This window comes from Pseudorasbora parva, chromosome 4 (assembly GCF_024679245.1).
Source record: "Pseudorasbora parva isolate DD20220531a chromosome 4, ASM2467924v1, whole genome shotgun sequence".
Lineage (NCBI taxonomy): Eukaryota > Metazoa > Chordata > Actinopteri > Cypriniformes > Gobionidae > Pseudorasbora > Pseudorasbora parva.
In genome coordinates, this window is record NC_090175.1 from 51,649,352 (window position 1) to 51,669,995 (window position 20,644).

Genomic DNA, 20,644 nt, shown 5'->3' on the forward strand with positions numbered 1-20,644 from the left:
TTTATATTTTCATTAATACAAAATAATCTCAAAACGCCCCATGATTGGCACTTAATATAGGTCAATATCCATAATACTAATATAACAATAATGAGCCAAATATTTATATAAAGTCATAGATTTGGGTTTTTTTTAACTTGTAAACAAAATATAAAGACATTACTTCAATGCACAGTTCAGACACTATTTTATGCACCGAATAAATGATCAATAATCAGAATAAACATTTTTATATAAACATACACGTCTCTAGCTTTATTGTACAATAGAACAATTTTTTTCAGACACGTGAATTGCTTTATCCAATGCAAAATCTGCCAGTCTGTATTTCCATTAAAATAAAATGTACTAGAAAATGTTTCAATGACAAAAAAACACATCCCGATGGCTCATTTCAACCTTGTCCCCTGAGTTTAGTGTCAATGCTATAAAGTGAGTGATCTCCTTTGTCCCTTTAATGAACTGAAGTTGTACAGTACAGCAGTCTAAGCTCCCCACACACACACAAAACACGCTTAAAAAAATATGATCTTGAACCACATAAACAATCATAAAGAAAATAAAAAAAGTCAGACAAATGTGCACATAATGTCAGAAATTAACATTCAAATTGATTTCCCCCTTAGTCCTAAATACACATTTACAGATTACAGATTTAGCCTGTATAGAAATTCAAATATCAGCATTATCGGTAATTACTCATATATAATGGCACGAGAAGTATTATTATCCATGTTTTAAATTAAATAAAGCCTCAAAGTATTTGACTTTGACTAAAAATGAATTTTTACAATTACAAGCAGTTTTCCTTATTACAAAGAACAGCAAATGGGAAGCATCATAGAATCAATGCAACCACAGAAATTGACTTAAATATCAGACTGTACATTCATCATAATAAGATGTCAGTATTGCCTAAATTTATAGACATGGAGGGATTTATACAATGTACAATAACTCTGTCTGTCTTCTCTCATTGATGGTGATATATTAATAAGCATTATAAATGAGTGGAAAGTGAATGCAAAGAAATATTGCTAACACTTTACTTAAAGCCTTTATGTATAATGCATTATAAATGGTATTCATAATGTTATTAATGTATTATTTTTTTTCATGAATAATTGTAACTAAAGTTAAAATTTATCATAATATTTATTCACATAATCTTTGTTAAATCTGAAATTGGTTGTTTGTCATGTTTTAGGTGTTTTATAACTGTGATTACAATTATCCATGAGACCATGAAAAACATTATAAGGTGCATTACAAGGCATAATTAACGCATAAAAAATACATATAATGCATTATACATAAAGAAGTAAAGTGTAACCGAGATATATAGATATATTAAAAACAAAAAATGACCTTTAAGGACTTTGATATCTTATAAATAATCCTTAATAAAATGGGACAATTTTGAGAACTGGCAAAAACAAAGGAAAATATATAATATTAAATAACTATAAATCTAATATGCCACAACAGCATCGGACGAGATTAAAATGCACACCAAATCAGGTTTTGTTGCCTGTCCCATCAAGTATCTAGTGTCCCTTGTGTCCTGTAGTGGATGGTTGTGGCTGTAGTTTCTCTGACTTCCTGTCTTTAGTCTCGCTGTCAGAGGCCGAGTCTGAATCCTGCACCTGCTGCTGTTTCTGCCACATATCAGAGTACAGCCCTCCCTTCGCCAACAGCTCCTCATGCCTACGAAAAACAATCATACTGGACTTTAAACTGCATAGTTCATGTATTCACCCACAGCAAATCGGACTATGCGTTCAGCAATAAATAAACTCACCTTCCCCTCTCCACAATCTGCCCATCACGCAGTACAAGAATCATGTCGGCTCCAATGACAGTCGACAATCTACAATACATGCACATTAGTCATAACATTATACAATAAGATAGCTTATAATGTGTAAAAGACGTATGGCTTATGCTTTTACTGTAATAACTGATGAGAGTAAAAACTCTCAGTTCGTTTAATTATGTGTTTACCTGTGTGCCACCACGACGGTGGTTCTGTTGGCGCAGACTTTAGCCAGCGATGCCTGAATATTTCGCTCAGTCTGTGTGTCTAGAGCAGACGTGGCCTATGGGTAGATGAGTAAATTAGTCCATGATAAATAAAAAAGTACTGGAGAGAAAACTTGTCCTAATTAGACTAGAAGCAATAATCAATTATAATAAATCTTTCAGAGTATTTGTTCTAATCACAAAAATATTTCTTATTGGTTGCTTGTTTTTTGTTTCTGTTCGGTAACGAAGAGTAGATCCGCCCACTAAAATTTATTCGGCTAAGAATCCTTTGCAACTATGAATATTTTGCAGTGCACATCCTTGTTTTTTGTGTTTTTCTGAAACCCCCGTTCTAAATTTTAGGGTCAGATTTTTTTTATGTTTTTGAAAGAAGTCTCTCCTGTATGGAAGCTTGTTTCTGCCACAGAATAAAACTATTTAAAAGATAATTGTGACTTTTTATCTCACAAATCTGACTTCTTTTCAATTATTTTTATTTTCTCTGAATTGTGAGTTCACAACTGCAAGTTTATATTACTCAATTCTGAGAGAAAAAGTCACTATTACCTTTTTTATGTTTTATTCTGTGGCGGAAACAAGCTTCCATACTTCTGGGCTGCATTTATTTGATCAAAAATACAGTAAAAACTGTAATATTGTGCAATATTATTACAATTTAAAATAGCTATTTTCAGCTAAACCGGGATAATTTCCTCATCCTAACACAACTGTGTATGTATTCTCCCATAATGCACTGGCGATGATGTACCTCATCGAGGAGGATGATCTGCGGCGCTTTAAGGATGGTGCGGGCGATGGCGACCCTCTGCTTCTCTCCTCCACTCAACTTCAGCCCCCTCTCACCCACCTGAGTGTCATAGCCTACAAATACAAATCAATTATAAATATCAACTAGTATGAACTCAAGCATATCTAGACTTCAAATGAGCCAATTGAATGGCATAAAAACCTAAATGATGCTCTGTCTAGCAAAATAATCAGAGGACATTTTATAAGGGTCTGTATTTCAGACATCCTATTTATATTCATCCTATTTAATTTTATATTTTTTTCAATGCCAAAATAGTTCTCACCATCCGGGAAAGTTATGATTTTGTCATGGATGTCAGCAGCAATCGCAGCCTCCTCCACCTCCTGGTCCGTAGCAGCAACTCGACCGTAGCGGATGTTATCCCGAATGTTGTCATTAAACAGGACGGTGTCCTGAGGGACGACGCCAATGTGAGCGCGCAGAGAGGACTGCTTCACCTGAGACACAACCAGACGAATGAATTAACACAGCGCACATGAGCTTACCATAAAGAAATGTCAATTTTATATATAATATATACATTTTTCAATTGGTCTTTTAAAAAGGAATCTAAAGTTATAAACTAAGTGAAAAAATATCGGAAACTCTTCCAAAACTCATTTTCTGCAGAATAGATACACAATGTTCTCTCTCTCTCTCTCTCTCTCTCTCTCTCTCTCTCTCTCTCTCTCTCTCTCGCTCTCTCTCTCTCTCTCTCTCTCTCTCGCTCATCTCTCAGAGAGCGGCTTGACACACAAACCTGCCTTCCCTCACTCACTTGTTTAATTTTCTCTGGATGAATATTGCGCGTACTGTGCATAATTTTACTCATTCCCACAGGTTTTATGTAATGTCAAGCCCTGATTACAGGTTCAAGCCAATGGCAGGTTCACCTTTGAGATGTCTTGACTGTCTATTTTTATACACCCGCCCTGAACGTCATAGAAACGGAAAAGCAGACGGATGATGGTGCTCTTTCCTGACCCAGACTGTCCCACCTGAAAGAAATCCAAACAGTCATGAGGAGTCACACACACACACTGATAAAAACACACACTACCATGCAAAAGTCCGGGGTCAGTAATTTTTTTTTTTAGAAATTAATACTTCAGCGAGGATGCAGTAAGTTGATCAAAAGTGACAGTAAAGACATTTATATTGTTAAAGGATATCTTTTTTAAATAAATGCTGTTCTATTGTAATTTATATTAATCAAAGAATCCTGAAAAAAATATATCAGTGTCCACAAAAATAGGAATTGTTCTCAACACTGCTTCTTTTTTGAGCAGCAAATCATCATATTGGATTTCTGAAGGATCATGTGACACTGAAGACTAGAGTAATGATGCTGAAAATTTGGATTCTATCATAAAAGGAATACATTACATTTTAAAACATATTAAAATAGAAAACAAACATTTTAAATTGTAATAATATTACACTGTATTTTAATTCAAATAAATGCAGCCTTCATGAGCACTTTGCCGACCCCAAACGTTTGAACGGTAGTGTACAAACCAAGACAAATCAGAAAAGGCATGAACAGCAGAACAACTTTTAAAGGATGTATTTATATTTTATATTTTGTGTACTATATATATATACTCTTGGTAACTGAACTCAAAGATAATTTAGTACAGAATAGCATAAAACAGAAGACACTTACAAGTGCGACGGTCTGTCCGGGAAGTACGGTAAAAGAGACGTCTTTTAGAATTTCCTTGCTGCAAAAATATCCACATCATGTAAAATAAAATTAGCATATTATTGAGTGGCTATTGTTTATTTGTAAAATAAATTCCTCTAGAAAATAATAATAAAGAAAAATAGAAATACGTTTAAGTAGCTTCTTACCCCTGCGTGTAGCTGAAAAAGACATTCTCAAATTCTACTTTTCCCTGTCTGAAGTAAAGGTTTCCTGCATTGACATCATCCTTCACCTGAACAAAAACACAAATTACCATGTCATTAATAAATTTAAATTAATTCAATTAATTTCAAAGGAAACCCTCCACTCACTTCCTCTTCCTCAGTGAAGAGCTTGAACATGCTTTCCATATCGATGAAGGAGTTCTGGATCATTCTGTTCAAGGAAAGATACATGCTTACTGTCATTTTTGTTCTTTTGAAAACGCATAAATATAGTGATCACTAGTGACACTGATGAGAAACTATTAACCAAGACAAAAGCTCCATACCTGTAATATGTTCCAAACCAGTTGAGCGGAGTGTAGAGCTGGATGATGTATGTTCCAAACAGCACATAATCTCCAACCTAGACAATATTGAAATAATATTTAATACAATTAAAAATATATTCATATTTTTAAAATCAATATTTCAAAAAAATAATTTCAAATGTATTCTTTTTTTTATTTAATTTCCTTATTTAATTTCATTTAAACAAATGTATTCTGCACTTTATTACACATTTTTTTATGTATATATTTTTTATTTTAACATTTCTAAGCTATTAAACCCACCATAACCCAATAAAATATGCTTCAGAGACAGTAACCTCTGACATTAGGCATGTAAACAATAGTACAACCTCATGTGGTAAGTCTGGAGTGGAAATTTCACATTGACATTTCAATCACAAGCTCAATCTTTAAACAAAATCTCTAGTTGTGAAACTGGAATAAAGTAATTTAGCGCATTAGCCAAACTGTAGGCTGCGACATAAAAGCTTAAGAAAGAAGAATTTAAAAGACATTCAATTGATTTGCTATTGCAGGATTGCATTTGTTGAATACAGGTGTCAATTTAACAATGAAATTGGCTAATCTAATTAGATGTTAAAGCCAGAACTGTCCATTTTATTAATGTACACTAGCATTCAAAGGTTGGGGGTCTTATGCTCAAAAGGGGCTGAATTTAATTGATTTGAAGTACAGTAATAATCTACTGTAATACTGTGAAATATTTTTTACAATGTAACTATTTTGTAGATTTAATAATGTAGGCAAATTCCTGTGATTCAAAGCTGTCCTCAATGACACATGATCCTTCAGAAATCTTTCTAAAATTCTGATTTGCTGGCCAAAAATCATTTCTAATTATTATTTTTCTCAGGCTTCACTGATAAAATAGATGGTTCAAGTTAGAAAGTAGAATTTTTTTATCATTATATATGTCTTTACTAGGACTTTTGATCAAATTAATGCATCCTTGCTAAATAAAAATGTATTTTTAAATTAATTATTTTTAAATGAAATTAGTTTCTGGCAGTGGTCTGATATCTGAGGTGTCCTGACTGTTCGTACCTGAAACTTTCCCTCTGTCACAAAGTACGCACAGAGCAGAGATCCGGTCAGAAGACCCAAACCGATGATGAGGTTCTGCGTTTGATTTAAAAACGCCAGAGAGGCGTTGGTCTTCCATTCCGATACCTGAACAAAATAAAATATCCGGTAATTAAGAAAGGGATATTTATGATTTATTACTGTAAGCAGTAAAACATTCTTAAAAAATACTACCTGATATTTCAGGATGGCATCCTCAAAGCGACTCGCTTCATAACGCTCTGCATTGTAATATTTCACCTGTTGACAATATCATAACTCAATCACACCATATGCAATGACTGCAAAGAAGTTTCATTTTAATAACACATTCTGACACCTTAGCCAAACAAACCAAAAGCAACTCCATACCGTCTCAAAGTTCAATAAAGAGTCCACAGCTTTCGATTTGGCATTGTTATCTTGTGTGTTCATATCTCGTCTGTATTTGGTTCTCCATTCAGTGATAACGATGGTGAGAGCTGAAACAGATTAGACAATTTTTGTATTATTAATACACTACTAAAATATTTAGAATGAGCTTTTATTTATATTTATTTAAATGTTTCATTAATTTTGTTATGAGCTTTTGTAATTTCTATTCTTTTTTATATTTATATTTAGCTTTAATTATTTTTTATTCGGTTTTAGCAATTTTAAGAGTTTATGTCATACGTCAAAAACAAAACTCACAAAACAAGATATTTGGTCACTCAATGCAATAAAGAAATATTTTCTTTCAGTAGTGCAGTTGTACTTTTAATACTCAAACCAGACCAGACAAGGAGCATCTGTAGTAGTTTAGGTGACAGGCTAAAGACATATTATTACAAATTTCTATGTAAATCATTTTAAATGGGGGCAAAAATTAGATGGTGTGTGTGTGTGTGTGTGTGTGTGTGTGTGTGTGTGTGTGTGTGTGTGTGTGTGTGTGTGTGTGTGTGTGTGTGTGTGTGTGTGTGTGTGTGTGTGTGTGTGTGTGTGTCTGTTTATGTGGTTTATGAGAACACAAATTTGTATAACTACATGGGCATTACACTGGTATTACACTATAAATGTGGTTTATGAGGACATATCAAATATCCCCATAATTCAAATGGCCTTAAAAACATACTAAATTATGTTTTTTGAGAAAGTAAAAATGCAGAATGTTTCCTGTGATGGGTAGGTCTAGGGGCAGGGGCAGTGTAAGGGGACAGAAAATACAGTTTGTACAGTATAAAAACCATTACGCCTATGGAGAGTCCCTGTAAACCACATAGACCAACATGTGTGTGTGTGTGTGTGTGTGTGTGTGTGTGTGTGTGTGTGTGTGTGTGTGTGTGTGTGTGTGTGTGTGTGTGTGTGTGTGTGTGTGTGTGTGTGTGATGAAAAATGGCCATTGTCAAATACTCACTGAGGTAGAGGGCCATACAAACGAAGACTATGAGGCCAAACCAGGCATTGAAATTGGATATAAAATAGATAATGGCAATGACAATGTCAGCGATGGTGGGGAAGATGCTGAACACGATGTAGCTGTTGGAATAAAAAAAAATATTTCAAGATAATAGAGACTGGGATCACTTTTCCTGTTCAAGCACACTATCAAGGCAAGGTAAGGTCGGTATGCATTCAAGACTAATATTGAAAACAGACCTACTATATATATTAATATTGCAAATGGACCATTGTTTATACTTGCATGAATTATACAGCTCAATATAAAAAAATGTGTGGTATCAGGAGACAATTTTTTAGACATCACCTCAGCAGGCTGTTGATGGAGGAGGTTCCTCTGTCGATGCTTCTCAGGACGTCTCCAGTGCGGCGGCCCAGGTGCCAGCGCAGAGACAGAGAGTGCAGGTGAGCGAAGAGACGCACCTGGACCACACGGTTAGTGTACTGCTGCACTCGAATCCACAGGAATGAGCGCATGTTACTCACAAACCCAGACGCACCTGCAGACAGAAACAGATGAAGATAAGATTGTTGTCAGATTTCAAAATGATATTCCACGTCACACTATAAAGATATGATTCAATCGGGGGACGTTCCCTCACCAGCTCCACCACCCTGCAGGAACTTCAAGAGCCCGTAAATACACACTGTAGTCGCCAGAGTTTTCCAAGAGCTCCCGTCAGTCAGCTGGTTCACTGTGAAAAATAAAAATAAAAATGTAGCCAATTAAATTGCATGTTCAACATTTAAATAGTCTGTTCCTCTGAAACCCTCCAGCTCCCCCAGCCAAGATCTGCTATATGATTTGTGCACAGTATCTCACAGTATTTCACTTCCAAGGCTCCTACAGCTCTAATGACATTTTTCAGAGAATATTTAATCCCATAAATTCGTTGCAAAGCCCGCACTGGTGTGGACTCTACAGCCAATGTGTGAACAAAAAGACTAAGAATACCATTTGAGAAAAAACTATGGACCTAAAAGTACAATTATTTTTCTTACGTTTCATAAATATTTGAATCATGATGAATAAGACTCTTAATCTGCACCTATATTCTTGTAGTAGATGGGCACAAACACATTGATGACGCGTTCCAATCCCAGCATCCCGAGACACAGCAGAACCAGCAGCTGAAGGACGATATTGCCTTTAGGCCACATGTACGGCACCAACAGGCGCACCTTCTTCCCAAAGTCTTTCCACGTAGACTGATTCTCATCAGAATTACCCAAGAGAGGCTGAAAAGTTGCATTAATGAGATTATGATTATTGATCATGACAGTAAGATATATTCATGCAGATTTGACAATAGCAGAGAGCATCTAATGTCTTACTGCTGTGTGCTCAACATCTCGCTCATCTTCATTGACCAGAAGCATGTATGGACGGCGTGGCAGCCCTGGAGCTTTGAGGCCTAACAGGAACAGCAAACCTGAGCTGAAGTACCGCACCAGCCAGAAAGCAAACTCAATCTGCAGACAGTCACAATGAACAATATATACAGAGATATTATTCTTTGCTATTGTTTGTGTCTAGAATCATATCATACATATCTCTGATATCATCTAAAGAGAAATCTGTGACAACACTATAATGTGTCTCACATTTTGAGATTTTTGGTCATTAGTGTGTAACTTCAAATACAGTAATTTATTCTTTAACCCCAAATAATCAACGCAGAGGACCAGAGGATCAGATTTCACTTCAAGCAAAATGCCTGTTGGACGGAAACTTAAAACAGGAGAAGATTCAGCTATTAATAAGTTACCAAAAAAAATGTCGCATTAGTATGGGGTGTCACTGTTAAAATAAACCTCATAAAAATATAATATATAAAAATATTTAAACTGAATTTTAATATTAAACTGCTTAATTAGATTTAGTTTTGAGCTTTATGTCTACTTACATTTATAATTAGAAAATATATGTTTAGGAATTATATTTTATTTTACACTTATTTATTGTTTAATAATATATAATCATTGATTATGTATTACCGGAATAACAATATATAATAATACTAGGGCTGCACGTTTTCAAGTTTTTCATTAACCGTTTACCGAGGCCCTTAGCGGTTAATACTCGGTTAACCATAGTGTGCGTCAGGGTTATTATTTTTAGTTTATTAATTTGACGACCACCATCTCCGTAGTGAACGCGCCTATAGAGAGAAATGCACATCATGGATTACATAATCAGAGAGTAGCCTATTTCTTTTCGTTTTAAATTGTTAAAAGACATTTCAAGATTTCTTAAGATATATCTGTGAGGCCTACGCTGAGTTTCGTTAAATTAGGATGAGATGCGCTCCAGTTCACGAGCAATGCGAGTGGCCGCGAGGCCGCCTGCATGATTAGGTCGTGTAGTAAAACATGCAGCCACGATTCACACAGCGTTTGACTCGCGTGGCTGAGCCTCTCCCGGCAGAGTTCAAGCATCTGTGGACTCGTTCCTTCAGCTCTGGCCATTTTGCTTTCAAGCGATTAGCTTTTTTTGTTTTCTTCATTACAGTTAAAGTAACCTCTGCATTTCGCTAGTCCCTCACAAGTTTCTCACTTCAACTGATCCGTTATGCACAGCGCGCGCGGCTCCCGCTCTGCTTCTGCCCTAATGCGACTTATAGTCCAGTGCGACTTTTGTTATTTTCCTCTTCATGACGCATTTTTTGACTGATGCGACTTATACTCCGGAGCGACTTATAGCCTGAAAAATGCGGTAAGCACTGCATTGCAATACTAACATTTTGCCCCGTCACTCTCAATTTTAAAGTGCTCCCACGCTCTACTTTTCTTTGCCCGCTTCATGTTAGAAAGCTAGACTTCTTCTTGTGGATATTACAAATGTCTGGGAGCGCTCTGGCGGTCTTTAGTGGTGCAAAAATATTTTACAACTAAATTCAAAGCACGTCATTGATGCCACTTAACCGAGCAAAATGTTGCACTCGGTTACGCAATTTTTAACGGTTAATCGGTTAACCATGGACACCCCTAAATAATACAATTATTTATATATAAATATACATTTTTGTAACAAACTGACATTTGTTATTTATATTTACATTTACATGTATGCATTTAGCAGACGCTTTTATCCAAAGCGACTTACAACTGAGGGGTACAGGAAGGATATAAAACAGGAATATATATATTAGTGCTGTCGAATCGGATCCCAAATAAAAGTTTGTGTTCACATAATATATGCGTGTGTACTCTGTATAATTGTTATGTATATATAAATACACACACGTGCATGTATATATTTTTTACAAAAAATAGGTTATATTTATATACAAGATACATTATATAAATACGTATACAGTGAATGCATGCAAATATTTTTTTAAATAAATACACAAAGGAGTGTTTATATATGCATAATTATACACAGTACACAAACATATATTATGTAAACAAAAACATGATTTTATTTTGCGATTAATCGATTGCCCAGCACTAAATGTAAAAAACAAAAATCATATTTTTGTTCTTTTAGTTAAATCTGGCAAAATTGTTGGCGATTTTTATAAAATATGAAGTCAACTTTTGCATTCAACATTCAAAGTTGAAAGCAAGACTAGAGAGAGTAAAACTGCTACATCATGGAGTGTCACATAAACTGTTATCTGATTGGTCAAACATGAATGGTTGGGGTGTGGCCAAAGAGGCCAGAAAGGAATGCAGCCAGAACTGACCATGACTCAACAATATTGCCACTGCCTACTATTTGAAAACACAAAATGACTCAACAACACTGCTTTTGTGTGTGTGACAGAATTGCAAAGTCATTCAGAGCTGGATCCTCAAAATCCTCACACAAAAATTACCATTTTGCTGAGTCAGGGTGTGTGAGCAGCACTCTTACATCTGTCACCACTTTCAAATACTTCCACTTAAGATAGTACAATGGAATCAGTGCCAAAGGTTAAGCTAATTAAATACATGATAATACAATATAAAACACGAAAAAGTACTGCAATCTAGTGCATAACTGGATGTAACTCGATTTGAATGATGTTTAGGAGAGGTATGCCATTACTTTTCACCTGGTGGTTGATAAACAGGCAAAAAAATGCCTATTAATTTACATTACTGCAACAAATTAGCATATGCAAATCATCTATTTACTTTTAGACAGGAGTCTTCCTAACTAATCACACACGTACCTGTTGATCAGACGTCTCCAGAGTCCACCACCACTGAGGGCTCATCCACGACACAAACGCCAGGTTTTCAGCCGCGAAAGCAACGGCCCAATACATCAACAGAACCGAACTGTGTCCTCTGGTTCTGTCCCTCACCAAAACCCTCCTTCTCTCCAGACGCAGCAGAGCCACGGCCCAAAGCCAGCCCAGCACAGAGAGACAGCCGTACAGAACCACGTATCCCGGAAGCTCTCCGCTCCGAGCGATCCGGAACACCATCCAGCCCACAGCCTGCAGGACAAGCAGCACGGACAGGCCCACCTGGAGCCGGTAGAGTCGAGAGCGAGGGATGAACTTGGGCTCCATGTCTGTGCCGTAACGGCTGTAGCAAACACACAGGAATGTGCCGAAGAGGAAGAAGAGGGTGAGGAGGACGGACGGCACCAGGGTGAAGTAGAAGCAGAGAGTCAGACCTCCCTCCACCCAGACATGCTGCATGGAGACGCCAGATTCACAGTAACTCTTCATCCCCACCATGATGATGATTAAGATGGATCCAAACAAAGATTATCTAGAAAAAAATGAAGCAAAATAAACTTGTGTTTCCCACAACAAAATCATACTGTGGCAGAACCATAACACAAGGACGGTATCAGATGATAATACCATGGTAATATTTGCTTTCCATATTCTGTGGTGTTTACACTACATAAAAAATAATAACACCACACAACAAAATTACTAAAACTTTATAAAAATATTCTAAATATATTAAACTATAATAGTATCTGTAAAATAACACTGCATGGTACAATGATAGTTAAAAGACACTACTGCCATGGTTATGAATGAGTTAACATACTATGGTATTTACATGGCACTCCAAGGTACTTGGAATAATAAATGAACAGTACCATTGTACATGTACATGTATATTGATATTAAATGTATTAAACATAATATGTTTTTAGGGTCTTCCTAAGCCAGTCATTACAATAACTTACATTATAATGCAATACTATTATATGGCGATGTGTTTTAAATATATATTGGCATGGTGCCCCATTTATAATATTATATTTTTATTATCAAAAAAGTTGTGACCAACTAATTCACTACCATTATAAAACACCGCACGCATTATACATGCTACTGTACCATGTACAAAAATATGACAGTTCAACTTCTTTGTGAGTGTTATTTATTAGCACAAATACCAAAGTACCACAGTATTGACAGTGTGAAAAGACGTTCATGTGAACTTGTTAGGCCAGTGTGAATATGAACTAACCTGTTTCCAGTGTCACTAGTCCTTCTAGTCTTTCGTGTGCGTCCTTGAATAATTACCCCCTCAGATGGATTATGATGTTAGCGCTCCTAAAACATTTCATCGTGTGTGGTTGCTGTATATGACCTTACAGTCAGAAACTCACGCCGCTCAACTACACCATCCACGACTTACACAATAACACACCGGTGCAAACAGACGCCTCGTGGTCCTAGTGCCCGCCGGAATATCGCTGTCACGTGGTAAGTGTAACTTTTCTCAGCGCAAGTAAGGATTGTCTAATCAGGGTTTTACTCGAAGATTTTCATAATGTCGTAATTTATTGTAAAACAATAACCTGTGGGATTTATCGATTTAAAAGAGCATGCTCTTTCGTAGCCTATCTCTACAATAAATCAAAAGAACTAAGATATAAATGGGACTCAAAGGAAACTGGCTTTCTGAGCCGCGAAACAGTTGTTACCTATCAATGGTTGTTACCATGATGTGTAATCTGATTCAGCCGCCCAAACCTGTATAACAACAAAAGGGCAGGTATCTAGTGCATACTGGCTGTTTTACTATAAAGAGAGACTAGCCTATATATTATTGTCTCATTATTCATGTCTAATTCACGTTTAAGGGTAATGATGGCGATTTAAAATAATAGTTAATATTAGGCCTTCATTATATAGGCTATAGGTCAGTTAATGACTTTAAAGTCCCCATGATATTACAATTTTTAACTTTTCTGGATATTATACATAGCCTATGTATGTTAGCCTTAATAACTAATGCAGGCTACTTCATCAAAGCAATGACAAAACTGCTGTTAGAATATATATAGGCATTCAAAAGTTACAGTCTCTCCTTTCTAGAGGGTACTTGCATTGACATCACTTTCCTGCTGGAACCCTGAGTGGCAAAACAGGCCGCTGCATCACTGGAGTTAATAGAGGAAACTGCCAAACCACGAGTAAAACAACCGCACAGGTTTTAAATTCTGATTTTGCCCACCTCTGAGTGGGTCAAACCATAGATATTATCTGAGAAGTTAAAGTAAATCCGCGCTCATTCAAGGATGTGCATATTGCATGGACAGACACCTACAGGGTTTAATCTGACGACAATACACACAAAAGTTTTTTTTGTTTTTTTTTTGTTAACACTAAAAAGTTAAATAAGCATAACCAACTATTGCGCACCTTCGGACCATCAATGAGAGCAACAGCACCGTAGAACGAGTAAATAAATCCTTCTCTATCTTCAGAGGTTTTAAATGGGTTTAACTTCAAAAACTCCAAAAACCAATGACATATTCAGACATCCATTTAGGGCATGTTCAGAGGAAAACAACCAAAACCACACTGGTTGTTCTCTCGATAATGTCTGTTTATCAAACGTGTTTGACCAGCAGTTCATCCTTCAGAACATTATTTAAGCATCAATATGTGTGCAGTTTAGTTACACCGCTGTTAAATATATGATGCAAAGAAAAAAAATAGAAAAAAATATCCACAACACAAACAAAAAAAAAAATTGTCAGTAGACTCAGTACAGCAACTAGTCACCAGATGTTTTTTGGAAATTGCAGCGATCCATTCGCTTCTCTTTTTTGAAGCTATCGGCAGTCTGTAAAAGTTTTCTTCTCCAAACTATATATAGAGTTAATCTAACAAATCTTTTTCGTTTTAGCTGTGTTTTGTGTGTTTTTCATGGCATTCACACTTAAAAACCAATGCTGCCTCCAAGTCATTTTGCCACTCAGTGGGCATAACCGCAGCGACTCTGATGTCACCCGCATAACCTCTATATGGATCTATGATTTTGATGACATTGCTGCACTTCAGCTTCTCATCAGATTTAAGTCCAATCAAATGCTCTCTAAAATCTAAAGCATCCCGAACCCTATTCATAAACAGACGCTGAATGTGCGGCAAAAATGGGTCATTTGTTCACATATTTACTATTTTCTACATGGTGAATGGCAAGGGGATAAGGAACAATTCAGACCACGTAAATGCTTTCCATTGGGGCAATGAAGTCTGGTTTCATGTTAGTGTCATTGAACCACCGCAGCGTGCACACAGTTCATATGATCGAGTCGACGCAGATCAGAAAACATATCAGAGCCAATTGAATTCTGCACAGAATGCTAAATGGAGGAGATTAGGAGGATAAACAGTTACAGATCAGGAGGAAACTATGGCTTTATCAAGCTCAACGGCTCTGGTGGAGCTGTGATATAAACAAAACGCTATTGGCTGTTTAAAAAGGCAAGGAGCTCATCAAAATGACATCAACCCATTGAACAATTCTGAGCATTTCAGTGGGCTGAAATCCACTTCAACGTGGATAAATGCAATCACCAGCAGAGGGCAGCATTACACAGGCTATGCTGTGCAACATACACCACCTACACTACCCAATAGTACCTACTATTTGTTAGGTAGTGAAACAGCATGCATTATTACACACTAAACGTGATATAGAGATGAAGCATAAATAAAAATGCACTTATTATTGTATATAATGTCTGACATTAATTGGAGTTCACGCTGGAAAGTCAGGAAGGTCTTGCATGTTCATTTTCATCCGGGTATCCCGTGCATACAGAAAATTCACTTATTCAGCGTAATACAGCCTATGTAGTAGCAATATGCGTTTGCAAACTCAGGCTCTGTCTTTGTTTTGCATTGTGCTGAGGGTGAGGTAAAATTTTTGACTTACTCCATGTTTTTGCACATATGACACTTTAAAAAACCCTGCTACTAAGTTTATTTTATTCTTGTCCTTTTCTTGTTATGTGTGCATGCACCTGTCCAGACTAATTACATTTACTTCTGGAAAACAATGAAATCAACAAATATGCATGCTTATATCCTCCACTACAAAAATAAGTAAAACACACAATGCAGTGCATGTTAGGACGAGACTGTGTCCTCAAAGAAAAACAAGATGTGCTCACACAGTGTTTTTAAGGAAGCTGTGGGGAATTTTGGACTGGGATCGCGTTTATCTCTTGTTTCTGGGTCTTGTTCTTGTTCGGAACAGGTCTTAAAGCAAATCGGGAAGCATTATTAACATATAGGCTTATGTTTTATTTATTATAAAAATCGTATTATTTTCTCAATGTGTGGACTGTTTCTTTTATGCTTTGGTTCTGCATGGCTGTTTTCTAATAGCCTAACCTAAAATTGTTCCATGGACATTAGTAAACATGAACTAATGATGAAAAATAAAGCAGCTTAGTTTATTCCTTTCAACATTTACTACTTTAAAAGTTGTATCAGTTAATACTTTGAATGAACCATTCCCCCCCACGGCCAGTCATAAGTCATAATCAACTCAGAATCCAGTATTAGCCGCTGAAATGAACTCTGTTCTCATTCATTTTCAAAGACAGTTACCTCATCATTTCCTGGATACACTGAAGTGAAGTCTGTGATCTGAAGACATCATATGTGTTATTAATAGAGGAGGTCGTTGAAGCCCAGACTCAGGGCCATTACACAGACTAAGAGGAACTTAATTGTTTCCTGAGTGTATGGATGTTGGGCTGCAAGAGAAAGGTAATTAAATCTCCTCCTCCATTATGAACATTTCATTGTTGACTGGGGTCTTAATTAGGGGGGTTAATTATGAGCTCTGACAGGGGTCGTCTCGCTCCATGAAGGGAGGCCTTTGTCATCTTTATCTCGGTCAGTCTACCTTCCTCATTCGAACACAAGAAGAACAGACTCGTTTATTGTGGAAGAGAGTGGAGAGCTTTATGTGAAGATTACAGGCCTCTCATAAACACGCTTTACAAAATAAATGATAATGCAAATCCAGAAAGATATAATTTACAAGTTGGCAAAAATACAGAAATAGGCTGAATCAGTTAAGAAATAAAGAAATATGAATGGGTATTAATTGTCAAAATTTTCCATGCGTTTATTTATTTATTTATTTATTTATTTTTTACATATATATTTATATACAGACACAAAAAGGCTGTAATACAATACTGTACAATTAATATAAAGGATATATTGAGACATGGCCAGTGCATGGGAAAAATACATATTTGAGATTAATATGAAAAATAATATTGACTTTTTTTTGTTAACATATTTTATAAAGGTACATTTACAAACGTGTGTGTGTGTGTGTACACAGATTCAAGATACATTAAATGTAATATCTCATTTTAACTCAACCTCTTTTACTTTTTAAAGGGTTACTTCAGCGATTAGCATATGGCTTTGTATCAGTAGAAACCCTGGAGTATATTCAAATGATTGTGCTCTCCCCCCTCATATTCCCCTGAGACAAGAGATTTATGCATTTTATTTCTGGAAAAATTCCTCCTAAGATGCAAATTGACGATATTTGCATCATAGGAGGAATGTTTGGCCAAAGGCTAAAGACTACAGCCAGCAGAGGGAGCCATTTCCGCATGTTTTGAACCCGCGCATGGGGGATGGAGATCACACTCATAGCTCAGCTCGCAGCTGCAGGCACTCATTTAAACGGAGCTATGGTGAGCAATGTAAGTCTTTTAATAACTTCTCAAATTAATTTCTATGAAAGTTAAGCTTGCAAAGGCATGAACTGAAAAGCGCCAGACTGAACTCGCGTTGTGAATGTATGCCGCGAGTGTAGTCGCGATTACCTCAGCTCTCATCACAAGCTCATTTCTCTCACTCCTGCAGTTAGTGCTCAGTGCTGTGATACTCGTGCGGTGACTCACTCGTTATATTTAACAGACACGTTCAGGTTTTAATGGTAGTGTCTTCAACTCAGTCGCAGTAATCCAGTAGCAGTGGCTTTGGGAGTGGCCTCACAGGGCAGCGAAGCATTCTGGGAATTGGAGTCTTTCATCCCCATGAGACAAAAATACATTTTCTGTCTTTTCTCAGTCTAGAAGGCACCAAATTCTAAAATAATTTGTAATTGTCCCTGAATGTGAATGTGCAAATCGTTATTCGCGTTTGAATCGCCTTTGATGTGTGTGTGTGTATTTTGAGACTCCCCTGGCAGCGCTCTCCTCACCTGGAGCAGTCGTATTCTTTAGCCAATGGGATTTAGGCTTATCAATCGGCCAATCATAGTCACGTGAGGGCGGGCCCACCTGGTGTTACGTCATCAGCCTTTGCCCACAGTTCGTCATTCACATTCGTCATTCACATTCACATTCAGGGACAATTACAAATTATTTTAGAATTTGGTGCCTTCTAGACTGAGAAAAGACAGAAAATGTATTTTTGTCTCTTTTACTGTCTATGCAAAATACACAAACACAAACACACACACACATCCAAGGCGATTCACACGCGAATGACGATTTGCACATTCACATTCAGGGACAAACTTGTAAATTTTAAACATTCAAAAGTTTTTATGCACAGTTGTAAATCTACGTGTTTTGCATTTGTGAAATGTATTTTATGAATAGGCCTATATAATTTTATTTTTCGCACGTGAATAGTTTTTTGTGCATGTAAATTTGATTTCATGCATGTGAAATTGTCTACACATGTGTGCATTGTGTTTTTTGCGTGAATTATTAATGAGTCTTTTCTGCTTCCATACATAACTGCCCTGATCTGAATGATAATGATTTCCATGAGCTTTCCCCTCTCTCTCTCTCTCTCTCTCTCTCTCTCTCTCTCTCTCTCTCTCTCTCGTTTTGGGTGTTCTTAAGGCAGCAAACTGCCACACCATAAACCACGTGGTTTATTACTCATTACTGGGTCACTGTGAGTCAATGGACGTGTTTGTAAAACCCACTGATATTACACAACATCAGCTGGCTACAAACACACCATTATACTTCCATACCCCACTTAGTTTTAATAAAGCTTCCTATTGCTTTTATGACCATTTTAATTATGTCTATTTGTCTTCCTGTTCCCATGAGCCATGTGCACGGATGCAGTCCGTTTCACCAAATGCAAGACACAGGCCATAAAACTCAGTCACCAACATATAAAAGCCATTTTTATGTAAGTAGTTTTATATTAGTCTCATATTCTATGACGAGAAATATAATAAAGAACACAAACTGTATTCAGGTCCATCAGCCATACATTTTATACAACTGTACGAACACTATGGTCAAATGTTTGGTGTCGTCGGCATGCCCATAAAGGCTGCATTGATCAAAGATGCAGTAAAAACAGAAATGCTGTCAAATATTACAATTAAGAAGAATTGTTTTCCATTGAATATTTTAAAATGTAATTTATTCCGGTGATGCAAATCTTGTTACTCCAGTCTTCAGTGTCACATGATCATTCAGAAGTATTCTATGCTGATTTATCAATGTTGAAAAAAAGTTATGCGGCTTAATATCTTTGTGGAAAGCACAATATATTTTATAGGAATTTTCTGAATAGAAAGCTCAAAAGCACAGCATTTATTTGCAATATAAATATTTTGTAACATGAAAAAAAAAATACAGTCACTTTTGATCAATTTAATGCATCCTTGCCAAATAAAAAGTACTAGCTTTTCAAAAGCAAAAGAAAATCTTTTGAGCCCCAGTGGCCTGTTGCACAAAGCCGGTTTAGGTTTTAACCCAGTTAAGTTTGCGTTTATTGAGCAAACTTTTTTTCAGGCTTATGAAGTTGGGATTGATTTGTAGCAGTGTCCATCACCAGTAATTTACACTACATGGATAAACTGAGTCGGGAACAGATTATAATCTGGGTTAGAGATTGCAAACCCAAACTGGACCAATCAGCTGCAAGTAAAACCCACCCCTCCTTTTAGCTCTCGTTAAAGCAGTTTATAATGAAAAAAAAAAAACTGCTCATCTTTATAAAATATGAATTACTTTTAAGTCATTTAATATATTAATATAATTATTTTATTTATTTACAAGAAACAAGATATTAATATAAAAATAGAATACATGCAATAAGTATTTTAAACGTGTATTCGAGCTCTTTGTGAACCTATTTTTAGGCATATTTCTTTGATTTACATCATGCAAAGATAGTTCTTTCAGCAGCCTTCTCAAACTTTTGCAGCAGCGTTTATTCCTGCTTTGTAACCGCATTTAATTTCACGATATTTTCAAAACGAGCTCTCAATCTTCAGAAGAGAAGGGAATTGCACCGTCTCTCGAGTGAAGGGAATCAAACGGACACTGTGATTGGTTGTTTTCCGCACGTGTCACTTTCAGGTGCACGCGCTTCAGAGTTAATGGCAAACTCTGGATTAAACCTGAGTTGACAGAGACCGTTGAACTTGAGCTAAACCAGGTTGTATTTATCCGGAATTTCTCAACTCTAAACCTACTCTGAAGCTAGTGTTCAGCTAGCTTTGTACAACGGGCCTCGACATTTGAACATTATTGTAGAGTCAAAACCTTCATTATGATTTTTTTGGTCAAGAGGTCAAATCATAGTCAGATCTTCTGGTTTGAATTTAACTTTTTTTCTTTGAAAGCACATCCAGTACATTGTTGTCACTTTAACAGTGCAATGCTGGAAAGCCGTGAATGTCAAATTGCAACGGTGCTCCAAACAGTGCCACGTCAGCAATTTTAAACGTTGATGGGTCATTTACTACAGATGGGATCCCCTGAACAGAAACAAGAACCTAATGGGCTTAAACTAACTGCAGGCAACAGCAGACCAAGAAAGAAGGGAAAAAAAAAAAAAAATAGCCATTGGACAAAAAC

General features: G+C 36.4%; 1 protein-coding gene across 1 annotated transcript; it reads right to left on the reverse strand.

The window, feature by feature from the left end:
- Positions 1-232: 232 nt before the first annotated feature.
- Positions 233-12,269, reverse strand: abcb6a (ATP binding cassette subfamily B member 6 (LAN blood group) a). The gene is made up of 19 exons (XM_067442198.1): positions 11,724-12,269; positions 8,896-9,033; positions 8,610-8,799; positions 8,163-8,255; positions 7,868-8,060; positions 7,517-7,638; positions 6,493-6,602; positions 6,316-6,381; positions 6,103-6,228; positions 5,035-5,111; positions 4,856-4,919; positions 4,691-4,776; positions 4,503-4,560; positions 3,730-3,834; positions 3,120-3,294; positions 2,795-2,907; positions 2,005-2,099; positions 1,802-1,870; positions 233-1,707 (listed from the first exon to the last, which is right to left on the reverse strand). Exons 1-19 carry the CDS (start codon positions 12,237-12,239, stop codon positions 1,548-1,550), a joined length of 2,556 nt encoding a protein of 851 aa, XP_067298299.1. The 5' UTR covers positions 12,240-12,269; the 3' UTR covers positions 233-1,547.
- Positions 12,270-20,644: the final 8,375 nt, after the last annotated feature.

Coding starts and splice junctions, on each gene's coding strand:
- abcb6a (XM_067442198.1), bottom strand. CDS start 12,239: ATGGTGGGGATGAAGAGTTACTGTGAATCTGGCGTCTCCATGCAGCAT. Junction 8,800..8,895: donor GAGATGTTGAGCACACAGCA/GTAAGACATTAG, acceptor GCAACTTTTCAG/CCTCTCTTGGGTAATTCTGA. Junction 4,920..5,034: donor TGGTTTGGAACATATTACAG/GTATGGAGCTTT, acceptor TTCCTTGAACAG/AATGATCCAGAACTCCTTCA.